The sequence below is a fragment of the Doryrhamphus excisus genome, unplaced genomic scaffold, assembly GCF_037039965.1.
Source record: "Doryrhamphus excisus strain RoL-2023G ecotype Guam unplaced genomic scaffold, RoL_Dexc_Guam_v1.1 HiC_scaffold_24, whole genome shotgun sequence".
NCBI lineage: Eukaryota > Metazoa > Chordata > Actinopteri > Syngnathiformes > Syngnathidae > Doryrhamphus > Doryrhamphus excisus.
In genome coordinates, this window is record NW_027621862.1 from 1,599,029 (window position 1) to 1,617,702 (window position 18,674).

Consider the following 18,674-nt stretch of genomic DNA (forward strand, 5'->3'; position numbering starts at 1 on the left):
GGCAAAAGCAGGCTAATAAGCAAGCCAATAAGCAGGCTACTACTACTACTACTACTACTACTGGCTGTCTTCGGACGAGACCCTGGACTGGTGGCCAGCCAATCACAGGGCATATATAGACAAACAACCATTCACACTCACATTCATACCTATGGGCAATTTGGAGTCGCTAATTAACCTAGCATGTTTTTTTTTTGTTTTTTTTACTTCTCATAGCCAGTGGCGTCATTAGGCCTATTTTAAAATGTTCTTAAGCCCTCCTAAATAATTTGATAATTTTTATTAATTTTTAAAAAAAAAATTTAAACATTTTTTTTGACAAATTTTATATAATAGGGCAAAAGCAGGCTAATACTAGCCTACTACTACTACTACTACTGGCTGTCTTCGGACGAGACCCTGGACTGGTGGCCAGCCAATCACAGGGCACATATAGACAAACAACCATTCACACTCACATTCATACCTATGGACAATTTGGAGTCGCTAATTAACCTAATCGGAGTTTATTACGTTTGATGAATGTTCATGTTAAAGGTTAAATAACTGTTAATAGTTATCCTCCCTGTCTGTGTGGAAGTGGTAAGTTTTTGGCTATTTAAGTTGAAAGGAAATAACTTGAAGGCTACCGGTTTTAGGTTGCTAGCTCTCTAGTTTGCGAGTTAGCATGTGTTATATGTGGTTTCTTAAGTTTTTATTATTTGCTGTTTTATTATTATTATTATATTTATTTATTACTGATTGATTGATTTTCTTTATTCTTGATTTGTTTATTTTTCATCTTATTTTGTGCAGAAAAATAAAAATTAAGATATTTGAGAGCAGTGGAATGTTTTATCAGAGCTTTTATTGTAGAAAATCGTACTGAAAAAGTTTGTATATTTTTCTGTTTTTAATAAATGCGTTTATTTTTTTTTTAAACCCAGCCTTGCCCAAATGAGTTTTAGACCCCTGGGTTAGACTGTACACTGTATAGTTTTATGTTAATTAGGTTAAAATATATAACGTTTGTAATGTTTCAAGGCTTCATTTCTACTTCCATGAGAAGAAAAAAAAGAATTGCAGTAATTATGAAATTATCATCATCACTCAAAAGGCATTATGTCTACAAATACTCTCAAATCTGTTCAATTCAAATATGACTCACAAAGCAAATAATAGCAACTAAACGTGTCATTAATGTCATTAATCCTTCCCAGGCAGGATGTCATTCCGCACTAATCACAGTGAATTTTTTTTTAAAAGGCAGCGTTCCCCTCGCGCTCCGACAACACAACATCCATCCATATCCGTGTCATCGGCAGGGCGACATGTTGGAAGTAAAGAAATGAGATTGATGAAAGCGCACAAAAGCCTCGGGAGTCTCTCGGAGCGGTTGCCATGGCGCCATCCCGTTAGAATAACAAACATTTCCCCTGGATGTTTAACATGGCTTCCAAAGCGAGGAACGAGGACCCCCCCCCCACACACACACTCGTTTCTGTGCCTCGCTTTCTAAAGCACCTGCCTTCACTTTTTTTTCCCCGTTTCCAAAATTCCACAGCAAGGAATGAGAACTTGACAAAAAAAAAATTATTTTCCTCAAGAACTTTCTCGGCGAAGAGGAGGAGAAGTTGAGAAGAATAAGACTTTGCGGCCCCCCCATCCCGCTTTGATTTTCTACACTTTTTTAAAGCAGGCAGTGAATTTCCTGGAGTGATAAGGGCTTAGCCAATGTAATCCTCACAGGACCTCTCTCTGGCATGCCGGGAATCAAGAAACCTTTTCCTCTCAAAAAAAAAAGGAAAAACAACAGTAGGGTGGGAGAGAAGGATGAGGGGGGTAATGAGGGTGGGGGGTGTTTCGTGGTACTGTCCAGTGTGAATGCAAATTTGCAATAAAGCAGCTGGAGGTCATGACGGGAATATTGATATGACAACCCAACCGCCGGGGCTCTTTAATTGGTGGGACGACGGGCATCAGCGGCGCAGACGACGTGGGTGGGCATCAAACGTGCGTGCCGACATAAACTGGCAGCATCTAAGTGAAGGGTAGCCAAACTTTTTCCCACCCAGGGACTCATTCAGAAAGAATTAAGGGTGCGATGACAATATAATGTACGTCTTATTAATATGAATTTTATTGCCGATGGCTAATAAAAAAAAAAAAGCTTAAAAAAAAAAAATGCTTGAGCAAATCAAGGTGACATGATACATAAAAAAATGTCACCAAGGGAGATAAAAAAACAAACTAAAAAAAAACAAAGAAATTTATTAACATTTTAAATGCGTCTACATTTTTTTTTAGCTCCCCAAAAAAATTTTGATTTTTTTTTCCATGAAAAATAACATTTTTCCACACAAAAAAAAAAACCATTTTATTCACCATAAATCGGTCATCATTTATAAATACGTAATAATACATGTTCGAAAGCTTTTTATGCTTCAATTAATTACGTATTATGTATGGACTTCACTCATTGCTTTTTTTCCCCATTTTTGCTGTTTTTCCTTCCAATTTTTTAAATTGTCTTCTTAAAAAAATCTTAGGAATTGTCTTTTTCTAATATTATGACTTTATTCCTGTAATATTTTGACTTTATTTCCATAATGTAACCTGTTTTTCCTCGCCTGATTTTCCAAAAATTACAAAATTTTTTTTTGTTCTCATATTGCAACTTAAAAAATATAAAGTTTTTCATTAATATTTAAACTCAATGCTAGTAAAATGACTTTTTCTTATTATCCTAGTATTATGAGATTATTCTTGTAAAATTGCAACTCTCTTAATATTTTGACTTTATTCTTCTTTTTACTGTTGTTTTTTTATCTTAAATTTTCTATTCTAACTATTTCCATTTTCTTCTTGTAAATCTTAATCTTGTAATTATGACATAATCCCAGAATATTTTGACTTTATTCCCAAAACTTTTTCCAAAACCTAATTTTCCATAAATTACATCTTTATTCTGTTTTGTTTGCTTATCATATGACTTAAAAAATAATATCTATTTTTTTGTAATATTTTAGCTTGATGCTACTAAAATGATGTTTTTTTTCCCATCACAATATGATGACATTATTCTAATAAATTCACCACTTTTTTTCCCTTAATATTTTGACTTTATTCTTGTAAAATTATTGCAAGAAATAAAATAAATAAATAAAATAAATTATAAATAAGTAAAATAAAAATAAAATAAATAAGAGAAAATAAGAGAAAAAAATAAAATAAATAAAATAAATAAAATAAGTAAAATAAGTAAAATAAATAAAATAAGTAAAATAAGTAAAATAAATAAAATAAATAAAATAAATAAAAAGTAAAAGTAATATTGCTAAACATCGACTTACACGTTTACCCACAGGAAATGGGGGGCGGGGGGGCACAAACTACAACCGCCCAAATCTCCTCCACCCTAACGTGGTTTCAACTGACATCTTAACTCGTCGCCCTCAAATCATCCCGAAGGGAAGTAATCTGTGCATTGAAGAGGAAGTGAACGGCTGAGTATCACTGGCAGCCATTTAAAAACGGAACCGTGACAAAAGCGGCTCAGCCTCTCGCCGGGTGGCGGAATGCATGTGGCTGACACATTCGCCATCTTCAAAAAGACAAACACAATATGCGGACGAGTGTCACGGCGCCGCGTGTGACGAGGCGCTTCCTGTGAAGAGGCACTTCTCTCGGGGGCATTTATTCCTGGCCAGGAAGTAAACACACTGCAGCTGGAGGTGTTGGGGGGGGCGGGGGGGGGGGGGACAAGACCTCCGCCAAGGCTGGATATGATCTTGTTTACAAAACGTTCCATTTTGGAAATACATACTAAGGCTAAAAAGTGAAAGTGAAATATGAATGACAAATATGTTGACACATTTGATTGCAATGGGAAATGTGCCAACAGTTTTAATGAGGTGTGTGTGTGTCTCTGTGTGTGTGTGTTTGTGTGTGTATCCCCAAAATAATCTCACAATTAAAGTCAATTGCGGCGCTGACCTAATTTTACTACAGTAAGAAATGATGCAACCACCTCCGGGGAACATGTTGAGTTTTTTTTTTTTATTACGGGACCAAAAAGTGGCCTGCTTATCCTCACTAGGGGGGTATGCTGGAGCCTATCCCAGTGCGCATATAAACAAAACCTTCATATTCCGACCTGCCGCATATGGAATACATGTCTTGTATGTAGATTCTGATATATTTAGCATCTTATATTTCGGCAAAAGCTTCTAAAATGTATTTTTAAAGAGCACTTTTTCTATTATTCTTACTTTTAAAGATTAATTAAAGATTAAAAAAAATGTCCTCAGAGTGTCCTTAAAAGATGATATAGCTCATCAAATTGTAAGTGACAGTGTTTAATTGACTCATGTTGATGTTTCCCCATAGCAGAGTGGTAACACACACACACACACACACACACACACACACTCGCATGGCCATTTAGCGGCAGCCGCGCATCAATATTGTCTCCTCAACCGCACTCGCTACATAATTAATACGTGCGCTGACATGACATGGATATGATATGAAACGACTATCAGAGGCCAAGAAGAGTTATAAAAACCCAGTGGATGCATTTTTCATGAAGTGCTGCAGAGCGAGCGAGCGAGCGAGCGAGTTAGTGAGCTCCCTGGCCGGGGTTCCAGACACCGTGTTTCGCTTTCAGACAGGATTTATATAAAAAAAAAAAAAAAAAAAAAAAAAAAAGGACAGGAAGGAGAAGCGAGTATGAACCTGCTTATGCACTCAACTGTGTCCTAACCACACCCACACACACGTCCTCTTATACGCACTTAGCATCTGGAACTAGCAACAATGTTTGAATCCACAACAATTCATTATAAGTAATAATATAAAACAATAATAGTAGGGAAAACAACAAAACATTTACTAAAACTATTATTATTAGAGATGTCCGATATTGGGGTTGCACGGTGGTTGAGTGGTTAGCGCGCAGGCCTCACAGCTAGGACACCGGGGGTTCAATTCCACTCTCGGCCATCTCTGTGTGGAGTTTGCATGTTCTCCCCGTGCATGCGTGGGGTTTTTTTCCGGTGTTTCCTCCCACATTCCAAAAAAAAAACATGCTAGGTTAATTAGCGACTCCAAATTGTCCATAGGTATGAATGTGAGTGTGAATGGTTGTTTGTCTATATGTGCCCTGGGATTGGCTGGCTGGCCACCAGTCCTGGGTGTACCCCGCTTCTCGTCCCAAGACAGCTGGGATAGGCTCCAGCACCCCCCATGAGGATAAGCAGTAGAAAATGAATGAAAACTTGTTTACCTATTTTTTAACATTACTAGAGCCCCCCAGACATGAAATAGCACCCCTATAGTCACTTTTACACTTGTATTACCCAGTATAGTAATAAAATAAGACAAATGGCTTGTTTGAAGTTAGAGTTTTAGCTTGGCGTGGGTTAATACCCTTGGTAGGTTTTATTGTGTAGGTTCCCTCCCACATTCCAAAAACATGCTAGGCTAATTAGCGACTCCAAATTGTCCATAGGTATGAATGTGAGTGTGAATGGTTGTTTGTCTATATGTGCCCTGGGATTGGCTGGCCATCAGTCCAGGGTGTACCCGGCCTCTCGCCAGAAGAAGACAGCTGGGATAGGCTCCAGCACCCCCGCAACCCTTGTAAGGATAAGCGGTTTGACTAATATTTGACTAATAATAGGCTATAGTCAACCACAAGACAGCGATCAATTAATTAATTTATGAATTTTTGAAACTTAATGACTGTATTATGGATTGAGTGGTTAGCACGCAGGCAACACAGCTAGGAGACCCGAGTTTGATTCCACTCTCGGCCATCTCTGGCTGGGTTTTATCCGGGTACTCCGGTTTCCTCCCACATTCCAAAAAACATGCTAGGTTAATTAGCGACTCCAAATTGTCCATAGGTATGAATGTGAGTGTGAATGGTTGTTTGTCTGTATGTGCCCTGTGATTGGCTGGGTGGCCACCAGTCCAGAGTGCACCCCGCTGACAGCTGGGATAGGCTCCAGCATACCTGTGACCCTTGTGAGCGGTACAGAAAATGGATGGATGGAAAATTTGCAGCTAACTGGTTAGCTGGCTAGCATGCTAGTTAGCAGCAGTTGCGCAATATCTTGTAAACAATGAATAATAGGAGTGTAAAGGTGACTATAGGCAAGGTATTTTATGCCTACAAGGCTCAAATAATGTTAAAAAAACATATTTACAAAGTCATAAATAGATTTTTTTATGCTTAAACTACAAAAATATTACATTTATTAACATTGAATCCAATCAAGAGCAATTTTTCTGTATTAACTACGATAAAAAATACCGTATTAATTGAATAAAAGCTGACTTGTACGCTTTTCTGTTTTTCATATCATAAACATATTTTATTATTACACTTAAACAATGATGTTTTAGGAAGACTGGCTAGAGTCCTTGACAATGTGACGGATGAGTTGGCTAGCTTGTCAGCTAAAGTAAATAAAATGCACAGTCCGAAGAGGAGGCGGCAATTTAGCGTGGATAAATAACGGACGTCGGCTTAAGTGCCCGCCGTAGAAAATGGAAGATCCTATTAAAAAAATGGACAGATTTATGATTACATTTGTTTAACCTCTTTATAATCAAACGGTGTTGGGCAAGTTCAAGGAGACTCTGCGGCGGCGAATCACATTAGCGGTGATTTACATTCCACTCGGAGGTCCGTTTAGCTCGCACGGGCACATGTTGTGTTTATAGCCACCAGTCGAGAGTATAAAACTAATAAGCAGCGGGTCACTCTTTGTGAAAAAAAAAAAAAAACTATGTTTTTTTTTATACTGTCAGAGTTAAAATGATGGCGGCGGAAAGTCCTGGATGGATGCGGTAATCAAGTCTTAGCGCTATAAATGGCGCCACTCGTGGATGCGACTGTCAGGATGTACATTCATCACGATTAACCGCGTTATCGGGTCCCCCCCCTGCACGGCGAAGTTTGACGGTGAACCGAGCGTGTCATTGCGCGCAGGGAGACGACCGTCATTAGCTTCAGGAACGCCGATGATTGACCGCCGAGGAAAAACAAGCCTTCGGAGGTTGTCCGGATCGATACGCTCCGATCCCGGCAGAATGCAAATAGCAACAGCACTCCGGTGATGATGCGCCATTACTTATCCCCGGCTCCATTCAATGTCATCATTAGCCTTTACGGTGTCAAATCGGCTCAATAAAAGGGCATTATTTCCAAAAGGATAAGCGCTGCATTAATCCTTTTATGCCGCTTTCAGCAGGATGGGCTCTCGTTGCTAATATCAATGTGCTCCGTGGCGACAGTCGGATGGCTTAGCCTGATAACTCAGCAGGGGCACATCCGGACGATTAAAGGTCCCATATGATATTATTTTTCCATAATTAGGTCTCTGGAGCTGTCACAATATTGTATAAGAAGCGTGATGTCCAAACTCGAGCCTTGGTGATGGAATTTAGACGGTTTAAAAGTGCTTTTAGTTGACCCGAGCAGGTTTTGTGTGCCTGTGGCTTTAATGCTAATGAGCTGTATTTGTCCATGTTTGGTTAGCCTATTGGAGGAAGAGAAACTAAATGATCAACCCTACAGGTCATATGTCTGTGTCAGACTGATGGATGGTTGGCATGGCTTTATTTATTTTATTTATTTTATTTATTTTATTTAATTTATTTAATTTATTTAATTTATTTAATTTATTTAATTTATTTAATTTATTTTATTTATTTTATTTAATGTTTTTTTGATGGATGGTTGGCATAGCTTTATTTATTTATTTTATTTGATGGATGGTTGGCATAGCTTTATTTTATTTATTTTATTTATTTTATTTATTTTATTTATTTTATTTATTTTATTTATTTTATTTATTTTATTTGATGGATGGTTGGCGGTATCATGATCATGAGGGAAGAAGATTTAAGATGTTTTTTTTTTTACACTAAGGCAAACGTTACATTTATTAAATTTTTTACAATTATTACAATCTATATATAGTTATTCATAATTTATTAATTAATACATTTTCTTCCTGTTTTATTAAGATATTAATGTATTATTTTATTCTTACTGTAATGTTTTATATATTTGTTTTTATATTAGTAAATCCATTTATCATTAATATAAATTTTATTATTTTTGTATTATATTACTCATTGAAACAATTCATTATATTTAATTTAATATTTCCTGTTATTAAAAATGATAACAGCATAAATAATTCAAATAATAATATCAATTTATTATTTATATTTTTAAGGTCAATTAAGAATCATGGGAAATACACCGCATTGTGATATTTTATATTTTTATTTTTAATTTAAAAAATGCAATTTTAATTAATTTAAATTATTTTGTATTTATTTTATTATTATTATTATTATTATACAGAATTATTAATTTGGATTTATGTATAATATTTATTAGTACTGTCATTAATTATTTATAAATACCTATATAATTATTTATAATACATGTATTATTTATTAAATATGCATAACAATGCAATATAGTAAATTAGGAATTGTGGGTTAAAATTACACCATACTGCAATAGATAAAATATAAATAAAATATATACAAAAAAATATATTCTAACCTAATATTTAACCTAATATTTTCTGATTAAAAATAATAAAATGTAATAAAAAAACTACATATTTTGACTATGAAATCCTGCTGTTTGATAAAAAAAAAAAAGTCACAAACATAAGAGACGTCAACAATCATACGTGACTACATCCACTGTTGGCGGCTTGTTAGGACCCCCCCCACGACCCCCACCGTGCTGTCCCATCGTGTCGCATTTAAATCAATCCCCAATATCATCATATTTTCCTGGAACAAATCTCTCTTGGCAAATGATGTCACACAAGCTAAAGTGGCGGGGGACGGTTGGGGGGGGGGGGGGGGGTGGGTGGGTGTGGGGGGGGGCATCACATCAACCTTGCCTCCTTCCCCTCTTCTTCCTCATCTCTCCAAGGTGAGTAATCACAAACCCAAAGTCTGTTCCTCAAGATAAACAAACCAATTAGAAGGGATGTTTTTTTTTTTTGCCCCCCCCTTTTCCGTCAGTGTGGGGGGGTATTTGCGAATCAATTTCCACAGGGGAGTGAGAGGATTCATTAGAGGAAAAAAAAAACAACAAACTAGCGACTAGTTGTAATTAATCGGAGTAGAAGAAGATGCATCATCGGCTTGCAGGGATGCATGCCCTTCTTCTCGTGTGCATGAGTCAGCTCACATCTTCTGACAATGGAGAGCCTTGGGGTGGGGGGGGGGGGGGGTGCTTTGTCAAAAGGAGCAGCTGTTATTGTTTTGATTGGTGCCCCCCCTCCCATCCCATTCCAAAGCATGCATGCAAACACACAAGGAGAGAATCAAAAAGAGACCAAAGAGGTCTGCTTTTTATTTACAGTCATTTGGCGGCCATGATGTTTGAGATCATCATCGGAACGTCTCGGAGTTCGACAACGGGTAGATGGGGTGGGGGGGCGGGGGGGGGCAAGGCACCGGCAGTAACAAGCCATGGCAAGAGAAAATAAAAGTCCCAACAATGCGACACATGAAAAATAGATCAGTGGCAGCTTGTTAGTGTGACAGAGACGGACGGGGGGGGACGGGGGGGGGGGGTGGAGGAAGCTAGCGAGACACGTACAGGAAGTAGGCTGAGAGACTTCATGTGTTGCTGACACGTTTTGACACTTTCCAGAGAGTCCAAATGCTCCCAACAGAGAGAAACGGCGGCCATGCCGAAGTCCCTGTGAAGCCTCAAAGCGCTTGGAAACAATAGCGCTCTTTCACGCCGCCTCATGGAAAAGCCAACATTTTTCCACCTTTTTGTTGTCATTGACCCTGATGAAGGCGACCGGGCTTTATTCCACCTTCGGATGTAGCAACGTGGAATCAACTCAGGATGTCTGCTACATGTAAACAGACCAACAATGGTGTATAAATGTATATATAATATTCATTCATTCATTTATTTTCTACCGCTTATCCTCATAAGGGTCACAGGGGTGCTGGAGCCTATCCCAGCTGTCTTCAGGTCGCCAGGACACATATAGACAAACAACCATTCACACTCACATTCATACCTATGGACAATTTGGAGTCGCTAATTAACCTAGCATGTTTTTGGAATGTGGGAGGAAACCGGAGTACCCGGAGAAAACCCATCATGCAGTTACATCATCACCTATGTATACACGGTTTTGGAATTGGGCGTTTGGGTTGAAAAAACACGTATAAATACGTATAAATTTGGTAGTATGTCCTCTGTGTGTTGAGAATGACGAGTTGGGTACAAGAGTACCACAAACCTCATTAGCATGCTACATGAAGCTAACCCCGCTAGCTTCCATTCAACCTGTTTTGTTCCGGAGAAGGGCGGTTTAGTGTTTATAATGACAACGGATAAATACTAAATATATTTTTATTTATACGCAAAAAGCGAAACTGAAACGTTATTGCAGTTTTATCGGAATATATTCCCGTTGCATGCTGCGCTGTGCTGCTAAGTAAACATACTGACTGTTTGCTAGGTGTTTTCATGCTTCCACTGCAGGGGCAAAGCTGGGATTCAGCCTCAGGCACTGTATGCAAAGAAGACAGGGGGTGGGAGTTTTTTTTTTTTTTTTGGGGGGGGGGGGGGGGGTGAGGAGGTTGATGGTGCGCAGTATTGGCACCGCTAGCAGTTCGCCAGCCTGCTAGCACCCTAGAGTGACACACACACACACACACACACATTGTTACTGTGCCTTGCCAGCCCCTGCAGTTTCGGGGCCCAAAACAAAGGCGATCCTGAAGTGCTAAATAGCTAACTAGCAAGGAGGTGAGTCTCCAAACCCCATGTCGTGTCCTCACGTTGACCTTGAACATCCTCTCATTCCTCGGGCCGCCCTTTGCTACACTGCGCCACTCTGCAACCCCCCACCCCCCCTTTTTCCCTTCCTTCTCCGTCCTTCCACATAGCTTGGGAAGGATCACGAGTCAAAACGTAGCCAAGGAAGGAAGAGGGAAAAAAAAAAAAATGGTGGGTGGTTTTTTGGGGCTGAAGAGAAATGTAGAGTGGAGGGAAAACTGGCAGCCCCCACCCCGACTCCCCCACCATCCACCACCACCACCACCTCCCTTTTGTCTGCAGGCGATCAGTTACAGTCCCGCTTGAAATTGAATCCCCACCGCATTTACATGCCAAGTTTGACTTCTGGCAAGCCTTATTAAATAGATTTGTAAATCATTTCATCTTCATTTACAATCGCTCCTCAAGAGAGTAGGCGGTGTTTTGTTTTTGTGTGCAAGCTGTCCAATAAATCTTTTTTTGTGGGGAGGGGGTCGCTAAAGAGCCTCCATCCCAAACAAGCGCCGAGGTTCAGTTCGGTTCAGTTCTGCGCTTCTTTGTAAAAAGTTACGCTTGTAGAAGCTCGTACGATAAGTGTCCATCAATTGTCAACGCAACCAAAAATCGGCTGAAGAAAAACTAAAAAAAAAAAAATACGAAAAGAAAGGTTGTGTTATTGACTGTTTATGTATGTACTGGACACTGGAATTGTCGTTTTATCCGTTCATTATCCATTCGAGGGGGGGTATGCTGGAGCCTATCCCAGCTGACCTCGAGCGACAGACTGCTCAGTTATGTATTTAATCTTGTTCAAGGTGAAAGTCGCATCAAGAATGCATAATGTTGACAACAATCTGGTCGATTAGCTTCTCGGGATGCTATATTAGCATGATAGCAAATGCTATCGGACTTGCGTTGAACACAAATCCGTGCCATGCTAGCCGAAACATGACGCAACACTGTGTTTGGAGCGTGTCGAGTTCTATTTAAGCTATCGAGGCTAGCTTTGGCTAGCTAGTTCGTCTGTTAAAATGAATGATTACTTCGGCTGAAGAAAAAACACAAACAATACGAAAAGAAAGGTTGTGTTATTGACTGTTTATGTATGTACTGGACACGAATTGTCGTTTTATCCGTTCATTATCCATTCGAGGGGGGTATGCTGGAGCCTATCCCAGCTGACCTCGAGCGACAGACTGGTCAGTTCTGTATTTAATCTTGTTCAAGGTGAAAGTCGCATCCGGAATGCATAATGTTGACAACAATCTGGTCGATTAGCTTCTCGGGATACGATATTAGCATGATAGCAAATGCGTGACCTCATCGGACTTGCGTTGAACACAAATCCGTGCAACGCTAGCACCGTGTTCGGAGCGTGTCGAGTTCTATTTAAGCTATCAAGGCTAGCTTTGGCTAGCTAAATCGTCTGTTAAAATGAATGATTACTTTGTCGAGGTGCCGCCAACGCCAAGCTATTCCTTGTATCTTTGACTTTTTTTCCGTGGAAAACTGGAATTTTGGGGCAATTTTTGACACGAACACAGGTCTCGCTGGTTTATGTGTGTGTTCTAAAGATATTATTTTTATTTATTATTTTTTTGCCCAGGAGAGAGACACAGTCCGAAAACATCACGTCGTGTGAATCCTAATTAGACACTTAGCCACTAAAGCAGGTTTCCACTCCTCCCTGGTGAGAGCATCAACACACGGCCATCAGGCAAAATCCTTCGCCGCAAAGTGGCTATTTATTTTCCCCGCTCTGTATTACTTGACCAATAATTACTCGGCCTATTCAATTAAAGCCGGCGTTATTCGCTAACGTTATTCAAGCAGGTAGAGCTTCAAAAAAAAAGGCAAATAAGACTTCAGAGGAAGCCAAACTAGACTTGTTGCCGGTGTAGCAGATGCACACAGTCATGCGGGGTGAGCTTGTTACTGTTTTTTTACCATGTCATACAGTAATGCGGACAACAGCCTGGAGGCTCGCCAGGGACCAAAACATACCCCCCCCCTTATACCCAGGAGACCATTACCCAAGATGCAATGGATTAAAGCAATTTTTTCACTCCCCCCGTGGCTCGCGTTACGGCGCTGGCAATAACAAACAACAAAAGATTCCCCGTTAACAAAAGCGCGGGGCTGTGCCAACGTGTAAATGCTTCTAAATGCTTCTAAATGCTTCCATGCGCGCGTTTGAAAACACAACCGATCAACGATATTGCTCAATGCTAAACCAACGCAGATGCGGCGACTCCGTGTGATGCCGTGTGTTTGGGCTCATTGCGCGTGTTGTTGTTGTTGTTGTTGTCGTGGCGATCTTTAATACTAGCCTACTACTACTAGTACTACTACTACTAGTACTACTACTACTACTACAGGGGGGGGTGGAGATGCACAGGATATGAATGAATGTAGTAGACATTCAAAAAAATCCAAAAAACAACAAACAATTATTAGCCTATATTTTTAGCCTATATTATTAGCCTATTATTATTACTATCATTATTATCATTATTCTTCTTCTGATTATTACTACTACTACTAGTACTACTAGTACTACTAGTAGTAGTAGTACTAATACTAGTAGTAGTACTAATAGTACTACTACTACTAGTAGTAGTAGTAGTACTAATCATCATTATCATCATTATTCTTCTGATTATTACTAATACTAGTAGTAGTAGTTAGTACTACTAATAGTATTACTACTACTACTACTACTACCAGTAGTAGTACTAATAGGCTAATAACATAGGCTAAAAATATAGGCTATTAGTACTACTACTAGTATTACTACTACTACTACCAGTAGTAGTACTAATAGTACTAATACTACTACTAGTAGTAGTACTAATACTACTACTAGTAGTAGTACTAATAGCCTATATTTTTAGCCTATATTATTAGCCCATTATTATTACTATCATTATTATCATTATTCTTCTTCTGATTATGATTACTACTACTAGTAGTAGTAGCACTAATACTAGTAGTAGTACTAATAGTACTACTAGTAGAAGTACTAGTAGTAATATCATTATTATCATTATTCTTCTGATTATGACTACTACTATTACTATTATTACTACTACTACTAGTATTAGTACTACTATTAGTAGTAGTATTAGTACTATTAGTACTACTACTAGTATTAGTACTACTACCAGTAGTAGTAGTAGTACTAATAATATTAATACTACTAGTACTACTACTACTACTACTACTTGTAGTAGTAGTAATAATGAGAAGAAGAATAATGATAATAATGATAGTAATAATATAGGCTAATAATATAGGCTAATAATTGTTTGTTATTTGTTTTTTGGATTTTTTTGAATGTCTACTACATTCATTCATATCCTGTGGAACCCCCCCCCCCCGTCCTCAGAACCTAGTGACGCCCCCTGATCTATGTCAATTTCAGACTACAAATAATTGACTGATGTAAGCCCCACCCATTTCTGAATAAACCACGCCCCCCACTTCAGTACTGTACACTACAGATCATTTCCATGGGTGAACAGATACAGATCCAGATGGCGGCGTACTCGCTTATTCCTGGTCTTAACTTCATCAGAGTTGAAACGAGAGACACCGTTTTTGGCACAAGTGGAGCTCTTGAATGTTGTTACAAACACACAAAATTTGAATGCAATCTGAATAAAACTGCGAGTTGTGTTCAGCACACAAAAAATGTCGGAATCGGTGGATAAGGAAGCATGAACTCGGATGACCAAGAATGACTTTGGAGGCCAATCAGGTGAATGAAATGAATCTATGAAATGAATCTAATCCCATGACATCACAATCGGAATATTATTTAGGAATATTATTTCCTTTGAGTTGCATTATTAAGTGTAAATATGGACTTCTGCCGTTAGCTGACAGCTGTGCTCAGGTTTCGCCAAGCAGATTGAGCCTCATTGGCAGAGGTGATCGTCACCTCCACGCATCCTTGGCTTATTTCTGACCATCTGCGCTCGGCTAAATAGCCTTTTTTTTCCCAAATTCAAATTGTCTACAGGGCTGCGTAACTGCAAGGTTTACTACTTAAAACCTTGCTATATTACGCGGCGCGGGTTCATTGAAAGGCTGCACTAAATGACAAAGCAGGAAGGGCGGCAGGGCAAGAAAAACAAGCCGGCGACAACGACGACGACGACGACGACGATGATGATGATGATGCTGCAGTGTGTGGAGAGATAAAAGATGCTCGGAGGGAGGGTGGCATTGAGCGGAAGGACGAAACTAACCGATCCACATCATCCCCGACAATTAGAGTCACTCCGTTTTCTGATATAAGACGGCAATCAAACACCCCTAAAAACACGTAATAATGGCATTGAAATGCACCGCCATTGCTTTTCTATCCCCCCCCCAATCCCATCCACTCCTTTGTTATTGCTCTTTGTGCAGTGATTTGCCTAAGGAGCCACATTTCCTAGCAACCAGCCTGCCACCCAACATTTGGCAGGAGTTCAACATTCTCTCTCGATGTGAAGGGGGGGGGGTGGCTGCACTGCACTACTCTGCATCCTCCACCAGCCACAATGACGACGACGACGACGATGATGATGATGATGCTTTCATGCATGCACACAAGCAAACACCGCCAGTCGTATATTTAAAATACAAACAAACATGTAAATAAATATCATGCTAGCATGGGTTTATAGCCATGATCTGGGTCATGTGAGTGAAAGACCCTCGCCAGGAACACAAAGAGGCCTCGCCAGGAACACTGAGCACCCGGTCCTGAGAAAAAAAAAAACCCATGTGTGAAACCCCCGCCCCCCATCGCGCTGAAACCCCACTAACAAAAACACGTGTTTGCATATTTGCCACGCTTGCTAATGCACTGATGTAGTCTCCAAAGCGGGACTAAACAAAAACTAGAAGCTTTTTTTGGGGGGGGTGCCAAAATGTAAAAAATACAAAAATATATTTTTTTTATTTTGTCATTTTTTTGGATTTTTTTTTTTAATTGTTGATCTAAATGACCTTACATGCTAAACATATTTTCTTTGTGTCAGGAAATATGTAAGCTACAACTTCCCTGTACTATGAAATTTTATTGTCCGTTTTTTTATGTTTTTGTTATGCAAATTCGGAGCAGTCGGATCGGAGCAAGAAGAAACACAGACAAGAAGAAGAAGAAGAAAAAAAACTGGGGTTGCAGGGGGGGGGAGACAAAAGTAAAATAAATACTAAACTAATTAAATATACAGTTAATTAGCTTATTGGATCCGTTCTTCTTCCGTCGTGCGGTGTGTCACATGGTTCCGTATGCTCCGTATGCGTGTTGGTTCTGGCACCACACGCAGGCGTGCCTCGTGTATTACATCGTTTTCACCCCGGTTTCTACACCCTGGACTGGTGGCCAGCCAATCACGGGGCACATGTAGACAAACAACCATTCACACTCACATTCATACCTATGGACAATTTGGAGTCGCTAATTAACCTAGCATGTTTTTGGAATGTGGGAGGAAACCGAAGTACCCGGAGAAAACGGGGAGAACATGCAAACTCCACACAGAGATGGCCGAGGGTGGAATCGAACCTAGCTGTGAGGTCTTGCGTGCTAACCACTCGACTGCCGTGCAGCCCACACCAATATTCATCTAACGAAAAAAAAATATCTCTGTGGAGTCTGAGGCTCTTTTATAACTTCAATCAACTTTTAAGTTGGTGATTAATTATGATTAATTAACTGATTAATGGGATTACAAAATGTAGTCATTTGAAAGCCCTACTATTGTTATTATGCCTACAGTACCACCTACTATTATTATTCAGGGGTCTACGCTTGTTATTTTACGGCTGCCGCCGTGGTTAAGTTACGACATCCGGAATGCGGAATTCCGGAATTGGCATGACAATGCATTTTTCTCACTAGCTAGCAGTACCTGTTACATTCACGTCGAATGGAGGATCATTCCACACAAAATAGCTTGAATGAATGAACGGACGGATGGACGGATGGATGGATGGATGGATGGATGGGTGAGGGCTTTTTAAACATCTTGTCCTCCTATTCCACTTACCGCTATATAATAGACCTTGGCTTTGGTCACCAGTTCCCAGTTAGTGTCCACGTCCAGGTGTTTCTCCTTCTTGTAGCAGTTGGCTGCAGCCAGGTTTGCGACCAGGGACCTGCCCAGACACAGGTCAGAATTCTTTTAGCTCTGCTTGGCATCCGTCTTCATTTTCGCTCTCTGTCAAAAAAAGTCTTTTTAGACAAAAAAGTCTTTTGAGGCCCCCTTAGTGGGGGTAACCAGCAAGGGTGCACACTTTTACAGCCTGGAAGCGCCTTTTAAAATGACCAAGTATGTCTCCTAGACTAGTATGTATCCTAGAACCAACTGTCAGGAGTGAATTACAATATTAATAAATTGAATATTTTCGTAGTTATGGCATAAATAAACCTGTTTATGATCTTCTAAATGGAGTTTTAGAGTTCCCTAGGGGACCTTAGTGGCGGGCGGGCAGGAAGTGACGCCTGAGATTCAGTGTTGATTTTAAGCTTGTTGAGGGTTTTGGATCCACTGTCGCCCATGCTATTATTATGATTATTATGTTATTATTAGGCTGCATAGTGGGTGAGTGTTTAGCGCGCATGCCTCACAGCTAGGAGACCTAAGTTTGATTCCTCCCCCGTGCATGCGTGGGTTTTCTCCGGGTACTCCGGGTTTCCTCACGCATTCCAAAAACATGCTAGGTTAATTAGCGATTCCAAATTGTCCATAGGTATTTATGTGAGTGTGAATGGTTGTTTGTCTATATGTGCCCTGTGATTGGATGGCGACCAGCCCGAATACAGCTTGGATAGGCTCCAGCACCCCCGCGACCCTTGTGAGGATAAGCGGTAGAAAATGAATGAAATTATTATTGTGCCTGTTGTGGGGAGGAGCATGCTAGTCCCTGTCTCATCAAACAATTACTGCCATCTAGTGGCCAATGTAGAATACTACATTCACAGTTTGAATATTTGTATTCTTGTTCATTTAGTAATTTTTATGTTTAAAAATGCTTATTTTAGGCCAATTTGTTGTCGGTGCAAGTGGGGGGAGGGGGACATCATGAAGTGAACACATGAGTTGTGAGAAGTGGTGTGTTATTTTTTTTTTGGGGGGGGGTGAGGAGCATTTGTGTAAAGAGAGAGGCAGGTGGCATTATCTCAACGTGGGACATTAAAGCCGTCTCTTTATGAGTGCCTATCAAAATGAGTGCCACAATCATGGCTACTTAGAGTGGGGGGTTTGGGGGGGGGTTGTCAGAGCAGGTGCTGCCTTCAGCACAAATAGGTTCTCACTTGGTTGAGGTGATAAAACATACCCTCTTTAGGCATGTCTGATATTATATATCGGGGCATCGATAATTATCGGCCTGATATTAAAAGGTGACATCGGTATCATTTTACTGTGCACTACAATTAAAACGGTAAGCTAACACAGGAAACAGGAAGCTCGTCGCTCGTAGGAAAGCGACGGGAAGGCGAACCGCGGCTTTGACGTGAAGGATTACCGAAGCGAGAAAGGGTCGTGACACTGGAAAGCTCTCAGACCTTGAAAGGCATCACCCTTTTTTCCCGATGTGTGACCTTTTTCCGTGCGGCGTCTGTCTGGGAAACACCTGTAAGAAATATTACAGTCCGTCCCCCCGGGGTCATGTGACCTTTTCAGGTGTCAAGAGCTCACGTCCGACAAGCCCGCAAAGAACACATAGTGGGGGAGGCGGTACAGTGATTGATTGATTGATTGGCAGCCGCGTAGGAGGAAGTTGCCCCACTAGCTTAAGACAATTACTCAATGGATGGTCAACTTTTTTTGGTGTTAAAGGTCACCAAGATGCGCCC

General features: G+C 40.1%; 1 protein-coding gene across 2 annotated transcripts in view; it reads right to left on the reverse strand.

Annotated features, from left to right (window-relative positions):
* LOC131109310 (adenosine kinase-like) overlaps window positions 1-18,674 on the reverse strand; it is a 95,308-nt gene that overhangs the window by 35,217 nt on the left and 41,417 nt on the right. For both annotated transcript variants that reach the window (XM_058061193.2, XM_058061192.2), the window contains exon 6: window positions 16,864-16,972. In XM_058061193.2, the coding sequence (XP_057917176.2) occupies window positions 16,864-16,972 (109 nt within the window). The remainder of the gene's footprint in view (window positions 1-16,863; window positions 16,973-18,674) is intronic.